The following is a 17,629-nucleotide window of genomic DNA, read 5'->3' as shown; positions in this document are numbered from 1 at the left end:
TCAGGCATTTGGTCAGGCTTTGGTTAGATCCAAGCCTGTGTTTAAAACTGTTGCTCCACCATGGAGCTTAAACCTGGTTCTTAAGGTTTCTTCAAGAAGTTTCGTTTGAACCTTTTTTGTTCCATAGATATCAATCTTTATCTTGGAAAGTTCCTTTTGGGTAGCTATTTCCTCGACTCGTAGAGTTTCCAAGTTATCTGTGTTACAATGTGATTTTCCTTATCTGGTCCTTCGTACGGATAAGGTAGTCCTGCGTACCAACCTGGGTTTTTTCCTAAGGTGGTATCTTACAAGAACATCACTCAAGAGATAGTTGTTCCATGCTTGTATCCTAATCCTTCCTCAAAGAAGGAACGTCTATTACACAATATTGGACGTGGTTTGGGCTTTAAAGTTTTACTTACAAGCTACTACAGTTTTCATCAAACGTTCACCTTGTTTGTTGTCTATTCTGGACAGAGGAGAGAGAGCAGCCTCTCTGTCTTTTTGGTTAAAAAGCATAATTCATTTAGCTTATGAGACTGCTGGACAGCAGCCTCCTGAAGGGATTACAGCTCATTCTACTAGAGCTGTGATTTTCACTTGGGCCTTTTTTAAATGTGGCTTCTGTTGAACAGATTTACAAGACGGAGTCTTGGTCTGCGCTTCATACTTTTTCAAATTTAACAAATTTGATACCTTGCTTCTTCGGAGGCTATTTTTGGGAGAAAGGGTTTCTTACAGGCAGTGGTAACTTCCGTTTAAGTACCTGCCTTGTCCCTCCCATCATCCGTGTACTTTAGCTTTGGCATTGGTATTCCATAAGTAATGGATGATCCGTGGACTGGATACACTTTACAAGAGAAATAAATTTATCAGGTAAGCATAAATTATGTTTTCTCTTGTTAAGTGTATCCAGTCCACGGCCCGCCCTGTCACTTTAAGGCAGGTAACTTTTTCATTTGAACTACAGTCACCACTGCACCCTATGGTTTTTCCTTTCTCTGCATGTTTTCGGTCGAATGACTGAGTATGGCAGTTAGGGGAGGAGCTATATAGCAGCTTTGCTGTGGGTGGACTCTTGCAACTTCCTGTTGGGAAGGAGAATATATTCCATAAGTAATGGATGATCCGTGGACTGGATACACTACAAGAGAAATAAATTTATCAGGTAAGCATAAATTATGTTTTTCTCTTGTAAGGTGTATCCAGTCCACGGATTCATCCATTACTTGTGGGATACCAATACCAAAGCTATAGGACACGGATGAAGGGAGGGACAAGGCAGGCGCTTAAACGGAAGGCACCACTGCCTGTAAGACCTTTCTCCCAAAAATAGCCTCCGAAGAAGCAAAAGTATAAAATTTGTAGAATTTAGAAAAAGTATGAAGCGAAGACTAAGTCGCCGCCTTACAAATCTGTTCACAGAAGCCTCATTTTTAAAAGCCCATGTGGAAGCCATCGCTCTAGTGGAATGAGCTGTAATTCTTTCAGGAGACTGCTGGCCAGCAGTCTCATAAGCTAAGCGGATTATACTTCTTAGCCAAAAAGAAAGAAGTTGCCGAAGCCTTTTGGCCTCTCCTCTGTCCAGAGTAGACCACAAACAAAGCAGATGTTTGACGAAAATCCTTCGTAGCTTGTAAATAAAATTTTAAAGCACGAACCACATCAAGATTGTGTAATAGACGTTCCTTCTTTGAAGAAGGATTAGGACATAGTGAAGGAACAACAATCTCCTGATTGATATTTATGTTAGATACCACCTTAGGAAGAAAACCAGGTTTGGTACGTAACACTACCTTATCTGCATGGAAAATGAGATAAGGGGAATCACATTGTAAAGCAGATAACTCCGAAACTCTTCGAGCTGAGGAGATAGCTACTAAAAACAGAACTTTCCAAGATAAAAATTTAATATCTATGGAATGCAGAGGTTCAAACGGAACCCCTTTCAGAAATTTAAGAACTAAATTTAAACTCCATGGCGGAGCAGCAGGTTTAAACACAGGCTTGATTCTAACTAAAGCCTGACAAAACGCCTGAACATCTGGAGTATCAGCCAGACGCTTGTGTAAAAGAATAGACAGAGCAGAAATCTGTCCCTTTAAGGAACTAGCTGACAATCCCTTCTCCAATCCTTCTTGGAGAAAAGATAATATCCTAGGAATCCTGACCTTACTCCATGAGTAACCTTTGGATTCACACCAATGAAGATATCTACACCATATCTTATGATAGATTTTCCTGGTGACCGGCTTTCAAGCCTGAATTAAGGTATCAATGACCGACTCAGAGAAACCACGCTTTGATAAAATCAAGCGTTCAATTTCCAAGCAGTCAGATGCAGAGAAATTAGATTTGGATGGTTGAAAGGACCCTGAAGTATAAGGTCCTGCCTTAGCGGCAGAGTCCATGGTGGAAGGGATGACATGTCCACCAGATCTGCATACCAAGTCCTGCGTGGCCACGCAGGAGCTATCAAAATCACTGAAGCTCTCTCCTGCTTGATCTTGGCAATCGGACGAGGGAGCAGAGGAAACGGTGGAAACACATAAGCCAGGCTGAAGGACCAAGGCACTGCTAGAGCATCTATCAGCGCTGCCTTGGGATCCCTGGACCTGGATCCGTAATGAGGAAGCTTGGCATTCTGACGAGACGCCATGAGATGCAGTTCTGGTTTGCTCCAAAGTTGAATCAACTGTGCAAATACCTACGGATGGAGTTCCCACTCCCCCGGATGAAAAGTCTGCCGACTTACAAAATCCGCCTCCCAGTTCTCTACTCCTGGGATATGGATAGCTGATAGATGGCAAGAGTGAACCTCTGCCCATAGAATTATTTTTGAAACCTCCAACATTGCTAGGGAACTCCTTGTTCCCCCTTGATGGTTGATGTAGGCTACAGTCGTGATATTGTCCGACTGAAATCTGATGAACCTGACCGCAGCAAGCTGAGGCCAAGCCTGAAGAGCATTTAATATCGCTCTTAGTTCCAGAATGTTTATTGGAAGGAGTGCCTCCTCCTGAGTCCACGAGCCCTGAGCCTTCAGGGAGTTCCAGACTGCACCCCAGCCCAGAAGGCTGGCATCTGTCGTTACTATTGTCCAATCTGGCCTGCGGAAGGTCATACCCTTGGACAGATGGACCCGAGATAGCCACCAAAGAAGAGAATCCCTGGTCTCTTGATCCAGATTTAGTAGAGGGGACAAATCTGTGTAATCCCCATTCCACTGACTGAGCATGCGAAGTTGCAGCGGTCTGAGATGTAGGCGGGCAAACGGCACTATGTCCATTGCCGCTACCATTAAGCTGATTACTTCCTTACTGAGCCACTGAAGGGCAAGAAGTAGAATAAAGAACACTGCAGGAATTTAGAAGTTTTGACGACCTGGCCTCTGTCAGGTAAATCTTCATCTCTACAGAATCTATCTGAGTTCCTAGGAAGGAAACTCTCTTGTGAGAGGGGATAGAGAACTCTTTTCTTCGTTCACCTTCCACCCATGAGACCTCAGGAATGCCAGAACAATGTCTGTATGGGACCTGGCGATTTGAAAATTCGACGCCTGTATCAGAATGTCGTCTAGGTAAGGGGCTACTGCTATACCCCACGGCCTTAGGACCGCTAGGAGTGACCCTAGAACCTTAGTAAAGATTCTTGGTGCCGTGGCGAACCTGAGAAACCGATGATGAGCTCTGTGTATTGGAATGTGAAGATAAGCATCCTTTAAGTCCACGGTAATCATATATTGACCCTCCTGGATCATAGGTAGGATGGTTCGAATAGTCTCCATCTTGAAGGTTGGGACCCTGAGAAATTTGTTTAAGATCTTGAGATCTAAGATTGGTCTGAAGGTTCCCTCTTTTTTGGGAACTACAAACAGATTTGAATAGAAGCCTTGCCCCTGTTCCTCCTTTTGGAACTGGGTGGATCACTCCCATAACTAGGAGGTCTTGAACACAATGTAAGAATGCCTCTCTCTTTATCTGGTTTGCAGATAATTGTGAGAGATGAAATCTCCCTTTTGGGGAAGAAGCTTTGAAATCCAGAAGATATCCCTGGGACACAATTTCCAACGCCCAGGGATCCTGGACATCTCTTGCCCAAGCCTGGGCGAAGAGAGAAAGTCTGCCCCCTACTAGATCCGTTTCCAGATCGGGGGCTGATCCTTCATGCTGTCTTAGAGGCAGCAGCAGGTTTTTTGGCCTGCTTTCCCTTGTTCCAAGCCTGGTTAGGTCTCCAGACCGGCTTTGACTGGGCATAATTTCCCTCTTGTTTTGTATTAGAGGAAGCTGAAGCTGCGCTACTCTTGAAGTTTCGAAAGGAACGGAAATTAGTCTGTTTGGTCCTTAATTTGTTGGACCTATCCTGAGGAAGGGCGTGACCTTTTCCTCTAGTAATATCAGAAATGATCTCCTTCAGTCCAGGCCCGAATATGGTCTGCCCCTTGAAGGGAATGTTGAGAAGCTTAGACTTTGAAGTAACGTCAGCTGACCAGGATTTAAGGCATAGCGCCCTACGTGCCTGAATAGCAAAACCTGAATTTTTAGCCGTTAGCTTGGTTAAATGAACAACGGCGTCAGAAACAAATGAATTGGCTAGCTTAAGAGCTTTAAGCTTGTCAAGGATATCATCCAACGGGGTTTCTACCTGTAGAGCCTCTTCTAAAGACTCAAACCAGAAGGCCGCAGCAGCAGTGACTGGGGCAATGCATGCAAGAGGCTGGAGAATAAAACCTTGTTGAATAAAAATTTTCTTAAGGTAACCCTCTAATTTTTTGTCCATTGGATCTAGAAAAGCACAACTGTCCTCGACAGGGATAGTTGTACGCTTCGCTAGGCTAGAGACTGCTCCCTCCACCTTAGGGACCGTCTGCCACAAGTCCCGTGTAGCGTTATCTATAGGAAACCTCCTTTTTAAAAACAGAAAAACAGGAGGGGGAGAGAGAGAACGGTACACCTGGTCTATCCCATTCCTTAGTAATAATTTCTGAAAACCTCTTAGGGATTGGAAAAACATAAGTGTAAACAGGCACTGCATACTATTTATCCAACTAACACAATTTCTCTGGGACTACAATGCCGTCACAGTCATCCAGAGTTGCTAAAACCTCCCTGAGCAACACGCGGAGGTGTTCAAGTTTAAATTTAAATGTAGACATATCAGAATCAGGTTGAAGTGTGTTCCCAGAGTCAGAAAAATCACCCACAGATAGACGCTCTCCTGCTTCGGCTTCTGCACATTGTGAGGGTATATCAGACATAGCTACTAAAGCGTCAGAGAGCTCTGTATTTGTTCTAGCCCCAGAGCTGTCTCGCTTTCCTTGTAACCCTGACAGTTTGGAGAATACCTCTGTAAGGGTATGATTCATAACTGCCGCCATGTCTTGTAAGGTATACGAATGGCGCGCTAGATGTACTTGGCGTCCCTTGAGCGGAAGTTATAGGTTCTGACACGTGGGGAGAGTTAGTCGGCATAACTTCCCCCTTGTCAATTTCCTCTGGTGATAAATCTTTTAAAGCCAGAATATGGTCTTTATAATTTATAGTAAGATCAGTGCATTTGGTACACATTCTAAGAGGGGGTTCCACAATGGCTTCTAAACATAATGAGCAAGGAGTTTCCTCTATGTCAGACATGTTTAAACAGACTAGTAATGAGACCAGCAAGCTTGGAAAACACTTTAATAAATGTGAAAAAGCAGAATATAAAAAATGGTACTGTGCCTTTTAAGGCACAGTACAGGGAGTGCAGAATTATTAGGCAAGTTGTATTTTTGAGGATTAATTTTATTATTGAACAACCATGTTCTCAATGAACCCAAAAAACTCATTAATATCAAAGCTGAATATTTTTGGAAGTAGTTTTTAGTTTGTTTTTAGTTTTAGCTATTTTAGGGGGATATCTGTGTGTGCAGGTGACTATTACTGTGCATAATTATTAGGCAACTTAACAAAAAACAAATATATACCCATTTCAATTATTTATTTTTACCAGTGAAACCAATATAACATCTCAACATTCACAAATATATATTTCTGACATTCAAAAACAAATCAGTGACCAATATAGCCACCTTTCTTTGCAAGGACACTCAGAAGCCTGCCATCCATGGATTCTGTCAGTGTTTTGATCTGTTCACCATCAACGTTGCGTGCAGCAGCAACCACAGCTTCCCAGACACTGTTCAGAGAGGTGTACTGTTTTCCCTCCTTGTAAATCTCACATTTGATGATGGACCACAGGTTCTCAATGGGGTTCAGATCAGGTGAACAAGGAGGCCATGTCATTAGATTTTCTTCTTTTATACCCTTTCTTGCCAGCCACGCTGTGGAGTACTTGGACGCGTGTGATGGAGCATTGTCCTGTACCACTGCTTGAAGAAGGTGTCTTCCAGAAACTGGCAGTAGGACTGGGAGTTGAGCTTGACTCCATCCTCAACCCGAAAAGGCCCCACAAGCTCATCTTTGATGATACCAGCCCAAACCAGTACTCCACCTCCACCTTGCTGGCGTCTGAGTCGGACTGGAGCTCTCTGCCCTTTACCAATCCAGCCACGGACCCATCCATCTGGCCCATCAAGACTCACTCTCATTTCATCAGTCCATAAAACCTTAGAAAAATCAGTCTTGAGATATTTCTTGGCCCAGTCTTGACGTTTCAGCTTGTGTGTCTTGTTCAGTGGTGGTCGTCTTTCAGCCTTTCTTACCTTGGCCATGTCTCTGAGTATTGCACACCTTGTGCTTTTGGGCACTCCAGTGATGTTGCAGCTCTGAAATATGGCCAAACTGGTGGCAAGTGGCATCTTGGCAGCTGCACGCTTGACTTTTCTCAGTTCATGGGCAGTTATTTTGCGCCTTGGTTTTTCCACACGCTTCTTGCGACCCTGTTGACTAGTTTGAATGAAACGCTTGATTGTTCGATGATCACGCTTCAGAAGCTTTGCAATTTTAAGAGTGCTGCATCCCTCTGCAAGATATCTCACTATTTTGACTTTTCTGAGCCTGTCAAGTCCTTCTTTTGACCCATTTTGCCAAAGGAAGGAAGTTGCCTAATAATTATGCACACCTGATATAGGGTGTTGATGTCATTAGACCACACCCCTTCTCATTACAGAGATGCACATCACCTAATATGCTTAATTGGTAGTAGGCTTTCAAGCCTATACAGCTTGGAGTAAGACAACATGCATAAAGAGGATGATGTGGTCAAAATACTAATTTGCCTAATAATTCTGCACTCCCTGTACACTGTAAAATTGTTTTTCCATTAATGTATTTTAAATGACTTGTTATACCAACTGCAGAGTATAAAATATTTGATAAATTCCATTTTCATGCTTATTTGTGTATATGAAGTAGCTGATTTTGTGCTTTGAAACCACAGCCTATTACAATGGGTTGAACTTAAAGGTGATATCAGATCTCATTATGTTCTAAGTTTGTGTAAACAGACTTGCTTCCTTATCTTTTATTTGGCTGGAACACCAAAGATCAATACATAGAGAGAACAATGGAAAATGATAATTTTATTACTTGACTATCCTGCATCCCACTGAGAGTGTCATCTCTTCTGCTGGCTGTGTATACTTAGGCTATTCAATAGCCTATACTCCAGTATTAATTTGTTCAGTATAGGTGGCGATACCACAGGCTAAATCGGCTATTTCAAATGCTGAAATAGGAGTAAATGAGCTACTTGTAACCAATTTAATACACTCTAGCAGGTTAAAAGGATCATTGGGAATAATTTAAAGGGGAGAATTTTTTTGGGTGAACTGTCCCTTTAAGGGAAAAAAAACAATCACATAAACTGCAAAACAGTGGAAAAAAGCAGTAAACTCTACGAAATTTTTACAGTGTGTATAATAGACTAAAATAGCATTGCACCCACTTGCAAATGGATGATTAACCCCTCAGGCTCAAAAACAAATCAGAAAAACGATAAAACAGTTATAAACAGTCACAAGCAAACTGCCACAGCTCTACTGTGGCTCCTACCTGCCCTTAAAACGACTTTTGTAGGCACAAAAACCCTTTACAGGGGACTCCTTCAGGGAAGCTGGATGTCTCAGACTGCAAAAACTACTGCGCAATTAGAGCGCGAAAATAGGCCCCTCCCACCATGCACTCAAAGTGAAAGGGCCATAAATAACTACTCCTAGGAGAAATCTAAACAGCCATGTGGAAAACTAGGCCCCAATAAAGATTTATCACCTTCAGTAAAAAAACGTTTTTTATATATCATGCAAACGTTTTACATACTAAGTAATAAGAGCAATTAACATGAATATTACCCTTTACTGCAAGCATGATCCCAGTCGTTTTTTAAATCACTGTAATCAGGCTTACCTTAAATATATCAGGTACTGTCAGCATTTTCTAGACCTTATCATCTCTCTAGAAAAAAATATACTGAACATACCTCAGAGCAGGCAATTCTGCAGGCCATTCCCCCAGCTGAAGTTTTCCCATACTCTTCAGTTATGTGTGAGAACAGCAGTGGACCTTAGTTACAAACCGCTAAGATCATCAAAAACCTCAGGCAGAACTCTTCTTCTAATTTCTGCCTGAGGCAAAAACAGTACAACGCCGGTACCGTTTAAAAATAACAAACTTTTGATTGAAGATAAACTACACTAAGTCAGCACATATCTCTTGATACTTCCTTTCTTGTCGAGAGCTGCAAGAGAATGACTGGGAGTGGCAGTTAGGGGAGGAGCTATATAGACAGCTCTGCTGTGGGTGTCCTCTTGCAGCTTCCTGTTGGGAAGGAGAATATCCCACAAGTAATGGATGAATCCGTGGACTGGATACACCTTACAAGAGAAAGTATATTAATATAACCGTGTTGGTTATGCAAAACTGGGGAATGTGTAATAAAGGGATTATCTATCTTTTTAAACAATCCACATTCTGGAGTGGACTGTCCCTTTTTAAAAATAAATTCTTTAATGCATAACATGACTAAACCTGAAAATCAGACAGAAGATTAGAGGGGCAAAAGAGGTGTGGTATGTTTTTGTGTTTGTTCAAAAAGATGGAAGGAGACCCTTTTTATGGACAGCAATGGTGCAGACATCTGAAATTCCCATATCTATTCCATAATTCAGCAAGCTAGTGAACATTTAACAGTAGGTTCACCACCAGTATGGTTGGTGTGTGTTTTTTTTTTTTAATTAAGTGCATGGGAAGTTAGCTGGTTGGTATGCTTTATGCTCAGAGAATGCTTACCAATTAGCTCCCGCATCCGCAGCTTTTTTTTCCCTCGCCAGTTTGTGACAATATTGGTTGTTTCTGGAATATATTGTGCCTTTGAAAAGAGCAGTTTGAGAGTCAAAGTTGGTAAAATGAAGCATTTTGAATCTTGCATTAGATGGCTTTTACATTGCTATAATGACACAGCTTTTTTTTACTCCCTTTGTAGGTGTGTATATATATATATATATATATATATATATATATATATATATATATATATATATATATATATATATATATATATAAATAATGTATGTATGTTCCAGACAATTTTATTGATAGCTAAGATTTTTGAGTTATATTTGTGCAAGTATGGAATCGGTTTCTTAGATTATGAATTCCATAAATTGGTTGGAGATGAAATGTATAAGCTTTTTTTGAAGTGTTATTACTGTCTTGGCAAGCTGTAAGATCTGGGTACACATTTTTGTTAGAGGTCATGTAAAATAGATAAATTAGTTACTTCATGACTTGCAAGTAAACATCAGTGGCTTCTTAAATTTAATTAGTGCTGAGCTCAGTTGAAAGGGTTATCTTATAATAGCGGTACAACACTATAGATTTCTAAAGCTGATTGATTCTCAGATGCTTGTGTCTGGTCTGGAGGCCTTGTAGGTATGTAACTCACATTAAGGGGATGTATATACAGATAAGTATGTATGAACACGTGCATGTGTGTTTGTATATACATAATATATTTTATTATACACACATACATATATAATAGAACAACCCAATAAAAGTTGGATTTGTATTTCTTTCATGTAATTAGCAAGAGTCCATGAGCTAGTGACGTATGGGATATACATTCCTACCAGGAGGGGCAAAGTTTCCCAAACCTTAAAATGCCCATAAATACACCCCTCACCACACCCACAATTCAGTTTTACAAACTTTGCCTCCTATGGAGGTGGTGAAGTAAGTTTGTGCTAAATTCTACGTTGATATGCGCTCCGCAGCAGGTTGGAGCCCGGTTTTCCTCTCAGCGTGCAGTGAATGTCAGAGGGATGTGAGTAGAGTATTGCCTATTTGAATGCAATGATCTCCTTCTACGGGGTCTATTTCATAGGTTCTCTGTTATCGGTCGTAGAGATTCATCTCTTACCTCCCTTTTCAGATCGACGATATACTCATATATATACCATTACCTCTGCTGATTTTCGTTTCAGTACTGGTTTGGCTTTCTACAACATGTAGATGAGTGTCCTGGGGTAAGTAAGTAAGCTTATTTTCTGTGACACTCTAAGCTATGGTTAGGCACTTTTTTATAAAGTTCTAAATATATGTATTCAAACATTTATTTGCCTTGACTCAGGATGTTCAACATTCCTTATTTTCAGACAGTCAGTTTCATACTTGGGATAATGCATTTGAATCAATCATTTTTTCTTACCTTAAAAAATTTGACTTTTTCCCTGTGGGCTGTTAGGCTCGCGGGGGCTGAAAATGCTTCATTTTATTGCGTCATTCTTGGCGCGGACTTTTTTGGCGCAAAATTTTTTTTTTCTGTTTCCGGCGTCATACGTGTCGCCGGAAGTTGCGTCATTTTTTGACGGTTTTTTGCGTCAAAAGTGTCGGCGTTCCGGATGTGGCGTCATTTTTGGCTAAAAAATATGGGCGTCATTTTTGTCTCCACATTATTTAAGTCTCATTATTTATTGCTTCTGGTTGCTAGAAGCTTGTTCACTGGCATTTTTTTCCCATTCCTGAAACTGTCATTTAAAGAATTTGATCAATTTTGCTTTATATGTTGTTTTTTCTATTACATATTGCAAGATGTTCCACGTTGCAACTGAGTCAGAAGATACTTCAGGAAAATCGCTGCCCGGTGCTGGAGCTACCAAGCTAAGTGTATCTGCTATAAACTTTTGGTATCTGTTTCTCCAGCTGTTGTTTGTATTGCATGTCATGACAAACTTATTAATGCAGATAAAATTTCCTTTAGTACTGTTACATTACCTGTTGCTGTTCCGTCAACATCTAATTTTCAGAGTGTTCCTGATAACATAAGAGATTTTATTTTTTTAAATCCAAGAGAAGGCTATGTCTGTTATTTCTCCTTCTAGTATACATAAAAGTCTTTTAAAACTTCTCTTTTTTCAGATGAATTTTTAAATGAACATCATCATTCTGATACTGATAATGGTTCTTCTGGTTCAGAGGTTTCTGTCTCAGATGTTGATGCTGATAAATCTTTGTATTTGTTCAAGATGGAATTTATTCGTTCTTTACTTAAAGAAGTCTTAATTGCATTAGAAATAGAGGATTCTGGTCCTCTTGATACTAAATCTAAACGTTTAAATAAGGTTTTTAAATCTCCTGTAGTTATTCCAGAAGTGTTTTCTCTCCCTGATGCTATTTCTGAAGTAATTTCCAGGGAATGGAATAATTTGGGTAATTCATTTACTCCTTCTAAAACGTTTAAGCAATTATATCCTGTGCCATCTGACAGATTAGAGTTTTTTGGGACAAAATCCCTAAGGTTAATCGGGCTGTCTCTACTCCTGCTAAATGTACTACTATTCCTACGGCAGATAGTACTTCATTTAAGGATCCTTTAGATAGGAAAATTGAATCCTTTCTAAGAAAAGCTTACTTATGTTCAGGTAATCTTCTTAGACCTGCTATATTTTTAGCGGATATTGCTGCAGCTTCAACTTTTTTTATAGCATTATTATTATTCTATAACATGCTAATAATTTTATTTGTGATACCATCTTTTGATATCATTAGAGTTGATGTCAGGTATATGTCTCTAGCTATTTAGCTAGAAAAGCTTTATGGCTTAAAACTTGGAATGCTGATATGTCTTCTAAGTCAACTTTGCTTTCCCTTTCTTTCCAGGGTAATAAATTATTCGGTTCTCAGTTGGATTCTATTATCTCAACTGTTACTGGAGGGAAGGGAACTTTTTTACCAAAGGATAAAAAATCTAAGGTAAATTTAGGTCTAATAATCGTTTTCGTTCCTTTCCTCACAACAAGGAACAAAAGCCTGATCCTTCATCCTCAGGAGCGGTATCCGTTTGGAAACCATTTCCAGTTTGGAATATATCCAAGCCTTATAGAAACCTAAAGCCAGCTCCTAAGTACCCATGAAGGTGCGGCCCTCATTCCAGCTCAGCTGGTATGGGGCAGATTACGTTTTCTTCAAAGAAATTTGGATCAATTCCGTTCACAATCTCTGGTTTCAGAACATTGTCTCAGAAAGGTACAGAATTGGCTTCAAGTTAAGGCCTCCTGCAAAGAGATTTTTTTCTTTCCCGTGTCCCAGTAAACACAGCAAAGGCTCAGCATTTCTGAAATGTGTTTCGGATCTAGAGTTGGCTGGAGTAATTATGCCAGTTCCAGTTCTGGAACAGGGGCTGGGGTTTTATTCTATCTCTTCATTGTACCAAAGAAGGTCAATTCCTTCAGACCAGTTCCGGATCTATCAATATTGAATCGTTATGTAAGGATACCAACATTCAAGATGGTAACTGTAGGACTATCCTGCCTTTTGTTTAGCAAGGGCATTATATGTCTACAATAGATTTACAGGATGCATATCTGCATATTCCGATTCATCCAGATCACTTTTAGTTTCTGAGATTCTCTTTTTAGACAAGCATTACCAGTTTTGTGGCTCTACCGTTTGGCCTAGCATCAGCTCCAAGAATTTTTTCAAAGGTTCTCAGTGCCCTTCTGTCTGTAATCAGAAAACAGGGTTTTGGTATTTTTTTATTTGGACGATATCTTGGTACTTGCTCAGTCTTCACATTTTCGCAGAATCTCATACGAATCGACTTGTGTTGTTTCTTCAAGATCATGGTTGGAGGATCAATTTACCAAAAAGTTCATTGATTCCTCAGACAAGGGTAACCTTTTTAGGTTTCCAGATAGATTCAGTGTCTATGACTCTGTCCTTGTCAGACAAGAGAAGTTTAACATTGATATCAGCTTGTCAAAACCTTCAGTCACAATCATTCCCTTTGGTAGCCTTATGCATGGAAATTTTAGGTCTTAGGACTGCCGCATCGGATGCGATCTCCTTTGCTCGTTTTCACATGCGACCTCTTCAGCTCTGTATGCTGAACCAATGGTGCAGGGATTACACAAAGATATCTCAATTAATATCTTTAAACCGATTATACGACACTCTCTGATGTGGTGGACAGATCACCATCGTTTAGTTCAGGGGGCTTCTTTGTTCTTCCGACCTGGACTATAATCTCAACAGATGCAAGTCTTACAGGTTGGGGAGCTGTGTGGGGGTCTCTGACGGCACAAGGGGTTTGGGAATCTCAGGAGGTGAGATTACCGATCAATATTTGGAACTCTGTGCAATTTTCAGAGCTCTTCAGTCTTGGCCTCTTCTGAAGAGAGAGTTGTTCATTTGTTTTCAGATAGACAATGTCACAACTGTGGCATACATCAATCATCAAGGAGGGACTCACAGTCCTCTGGCTATGAAAGAAGTATCTCGAATTTTGGTTTGGGCGGAATCCAGCTCCTGTCTAATCTCTGCGGTTCATATCCCAGGTATAGACAATTGGGAAGCGGATTATCTCAGTCGCCAAACGTTGCATCCGGGCGAATGGTCTCTTCATCCAGAGGTATTTCTTCAGATTGTTCAAATGTGGGAACTCCCAGAAATAGATCTGATGGCTTCTCATCTAAACAAGAAACTTCCCTGGTATCTGTCCAGATCCTGGGATCCTCGGGCGGAGGCAGTGGATGCATTATCACTTCCTTGGAAGTATCATCCTGCCTATATCTTTCCGCCTCTAGTTCTTCTTCCAAAAGTATTCTCCAAGATTCTACAGGAATGCTCGTTTGTCCTGCTGGTAGCTCCAGCATGGCCTCACAGGTTTTGGTATGCGGATCTTGTCCGGATGGCCTCTTGCCAGCTGTGGACTCTTCCGTTAAGACCAGACTTTCTGTCGCAAGGTCCTTTCTTCCATCAGGATCTCAAATCCTTAAATTTTAAGGTATGGAGTTTGAACGCTTGATTCTTGGTCAAAGAGGTTTCTCTGACTCTGTGATTAATACTATGTGACAGGCTCGTAAATCTGTATCTAGAGAGATATATATTATAGAGCCTGGAAGACTTATATTTCTTAGTGTCTTTCTCATCATTTTTCTTGGCATTCTTTTTGAATACCGAGAATTTTACAGTTTCTTCAGGATGGTTTAGATAACGGTTTGTCCGCAAGTTCCTTGAATGGACAAATCTCTGCTCTTTCTGTTCTTTTTCACAGAAAGTTTGCTAATCTTCCTGATATTCATTGTTTTGTACAAGCTTTGGTTCGTATAAAACCTGTCTTTAAGTCAATTTCTCCTCCTTGGAGTTTGAATTTGGTTCTGGGGGCTCTTCAAGCTCCTCCTTTTGAACCCATGTATTTTTTGGTCATTAAATTACTTTCTTGGAAAGTTTTGTTTCTTTTGGCCATCTCTTCTACCAGAAGAGTCTCTGAATTATCTGCTCTTTCTTGTGAGTCTCCTTTTCTGATTTTTCATCGGGATAAGGCGGTGCTGCAAACTTCTTTTGAATTTTTTACCTAAGGTTGTGAATTCTAACAACATTAGTAGAGAAATTGTGGTTCCTTCATTGTGTCCTAATCCTATGAATTCTAAGGAGAAATCATTGCATTCTTGGATGCTGTTAGAGCTTTGTATTATTATGTTGAAGCTACTAAGTCTTTCCGAAAGACTTCTAGTCTATTTGTCATCTTTTCCGGTTCTAGAAAAGGCCAGAAAGCTTCTGCCATTTCTTTGGCATCTTGGTTGAAATCTTTATTTCATCATGCCTATGTCGAGTCGGGTAAAATTCCGCCTCGAAGGATTACAGCTCATTCTACTAGGTCAGTTTCTACTTCCTGGGCGTTTAGGAATGAAGCTTCGGTTGATCAGATTTGCAAAGCAGCAACTTGGTCCTCTTTGCATACTTTTACTAAATTCTACCATTTTGATGTGTTTTCTTCTTCTGAAGCAGTTTTTGGTAGAAAAGTACTTCAGGCAGTGGTTTCAGTTTGAATCTTCTGTTTATGTTTTTCATTAAACTTTATTTTGGGTGTGGATTATTTTCAGCAGGAATTGGCTGTCTTTATTTTATCCCTCCCTCTCTAGTGACTCTTGTGTGGAAAGATCCACATCTTGGGTAGTCATTATCCCATACGTCACTAGCTCATGGACTCTTGCTAATTACATGAAAGAAAACATAATTTATGTAAGAACTTACCTGATAAATTCATTTCTTTCATATTAGCAAGAGTCCATGAGGCCCGCCCTTTTTTGTGGTGGTTATGATTTTTTTGTATAAAGCACAATTATTCCAATTCCTTATTTTATATGCTTTCGCACTTTTTTCTTATCACCCCACTTCTTGGCTATTCGTTAAACTGAATTGTGGGTGTGGTGAGGGGTGTATTTATAGGCATTTTAAGGTTTGGGAAACTTTGCCCCTCCTGGTAGGAATGTATATCCCATACGTCACTAGCTCATGGACTCTTGCTAATATGAAAGAAATGAATTTATCAGGTAAGTTCTTACATAAATTATGTTTTTATAGCTGCAAGGCCTAGAAAGGATCCAGCCACACTATGCTAATTTTTAGGTGTGACTGATGTTAGCCAGAAGGGGGAAAGTGGGGGGCACCCCAGGGCCTAATGTTAAGGAGCCAGTGACTCCCTTTGTCGAGCCCTGCCTTAGCAAAACATACTTTAAACACTTTCTTGCAGTTGTCCTAGGGAATTGTAGTGATCCACTGAAATTAATCCATCATTTTAATGTCCCTTTAAACCATACACCAATAAACACTGATTTATCCTCACTTTGTTTCCTGATTCCACAATAAGAGTGGAATTCAAAGTGCAGGGTCTCCATTTGCTGCTTTAAAGGTACAGTAAATACCTTAGGTTTTTATATGAAATGTTTTTTATTTATGAGTAATGAAAAATCTTTGCAATATACGTTCATAATTTATTTTGCCTTATTTTAATTTAGCCCTGAAAATTTGAGGATTTACCATTTTTTAGAACTTGAAATGCATCATTCTGACTTCTCAAGGCTAACCCTGCTACATATACTTCTCTAATAGGATTTAAATGATAACTGCTAAACAATGTACTATGTTAACATTATGACCATGGTTAGCCATGTTGTCTGCAGACTAAAGCCTAGATTGAATTGTCCAAATAAGGCAAGTGGTATGTGGAGTTTGGCTATTGAAATAAGATTGTAGCAAAAAAGTTAGTTTGTTTTTAAAAACCTTGAGCTTTGGCTGATTTGTTAAAGAAGACAATAATCTCCCTTTTAAGTTATAATAGCTATGTGCATATACTCTGTAGTATGCATTCATTACTTTCAGTCCTTAAAGGGACAGGAAACCCCAACAATTTATTTCATGATTTGGATAGAACATACAAGTTTAAACAACTTTCCAATTTACTTCTATTATCAAATATACTTCATTATCTTGTTATACCTTGCTGAAGGAACAGCATTGCTAACTACTAAAACATGTACTAACACATCTTGTTAGCCAATCACGAGACAAATGTGTGCAGGCACAAATTAGCTCCCACTAGTGTAAGATATGTGCGTATTCGTTTTCAATAAGAGATATCAAGAGAATGAAGCCCATTTGAAAATAGAAGTAAATGTATAAGTGTCTTAAATTACATTCTCTATCTGAATCATGCAAGTTTAATTTTGACTTGCCTATTCCTTTAAATTAAATAACGTTGTCTTCTAATTTCAGAACACTGTCTTGCGCCAAAGAAGGTGGGACGATGTAGAGGTTCCTTCACTCGGTGGTGGTACAATGCAGAAAATGGAAACTGTGAGCAATTTACATATGGAGGTTGCAAAGCAAATAAGAATAACTACCTCAGGGAAGAAGAATGTAATCAAGCTTGTACCAACATGCCAGGTGAGAGCCTCTAACTGAGCAAAGGGGCATCTCTGACCGACTTGTCCTGTTTTGAAATGTTCCTCCCTATTGAAAACATTTTGAATATGGAAGAGACATATATATATATATATATATATATATATATATATATATATATATATTTATATTTATATGTGTGTGTGTGTGTGTGTGATTTAGCGCTGCAGAATCTGTTTGTGCTCTGCAAATAACTGATAATAATAATCATGATTTTAATTTGTATAAACTCTGTTCTTTATAATGGTTGTGAGAGCCTACGGCCTTACTCTTGTGAATTACATCACCTGGCCACCAGGTGGAGGCAAAGATACCTCAAACCAGAGCTGGGATATATCCCTCCCACTTCTCACCCTCTCATTGACGAGGCAAAGAAATACTGGGAGAGAAAGGACTGAGGTGCTTAGAAGAGGGTTTTTTTTTTTGTATCTTCAGGAAAATTTCCTTTGAAAGAGAGTTCCTGG

At 39.9% G+C, this 17,629-nt stretch overlaps 1 protein-coding gene across 1 annotated transcript in view; it reads left to right on the top strand.

Moving 5' to 3' along the window:
* The window catches only part of SPINT1 (serine peptidase inhibitor, Kunitz type 1), a 137,108-nt gene that overhangs the window by 97,228 nt on the left and 22,251 nt on the right, over nt 1-17,629 (top strand). Inside the window, exon 4 of the mRNA XM_053697880.1 lies at nt 16,977-17,147. Coding sequence (XP_053553855.1) covers nt 16,977-17,147 — 171 coding nt within the window. The remainder of the gene's footprint in view (nt 1-16,976; nt 17,148-17,629) is intronic.

The sequence above is a fragment of the Bombina bombina genome, chromosome 1 (genome assembly GCF_027579735.1).
Source record: "Bombina bombina isolate aBomBom1 chromosome 1, aBomBom1.pri, whole genome shotgun sequence".
NCBI classification, from domain to species: Eukaryota; Metazoa; Chordata; class Amphibia; order Anura; family Bombinatoridae; genus Bombina; species Bombina bombina.
The sequence above is the reverse complement of the archived record's forward strand: the minus strand, read 5'-3'. Positions and strand labels throughout refer to the sequence as shown.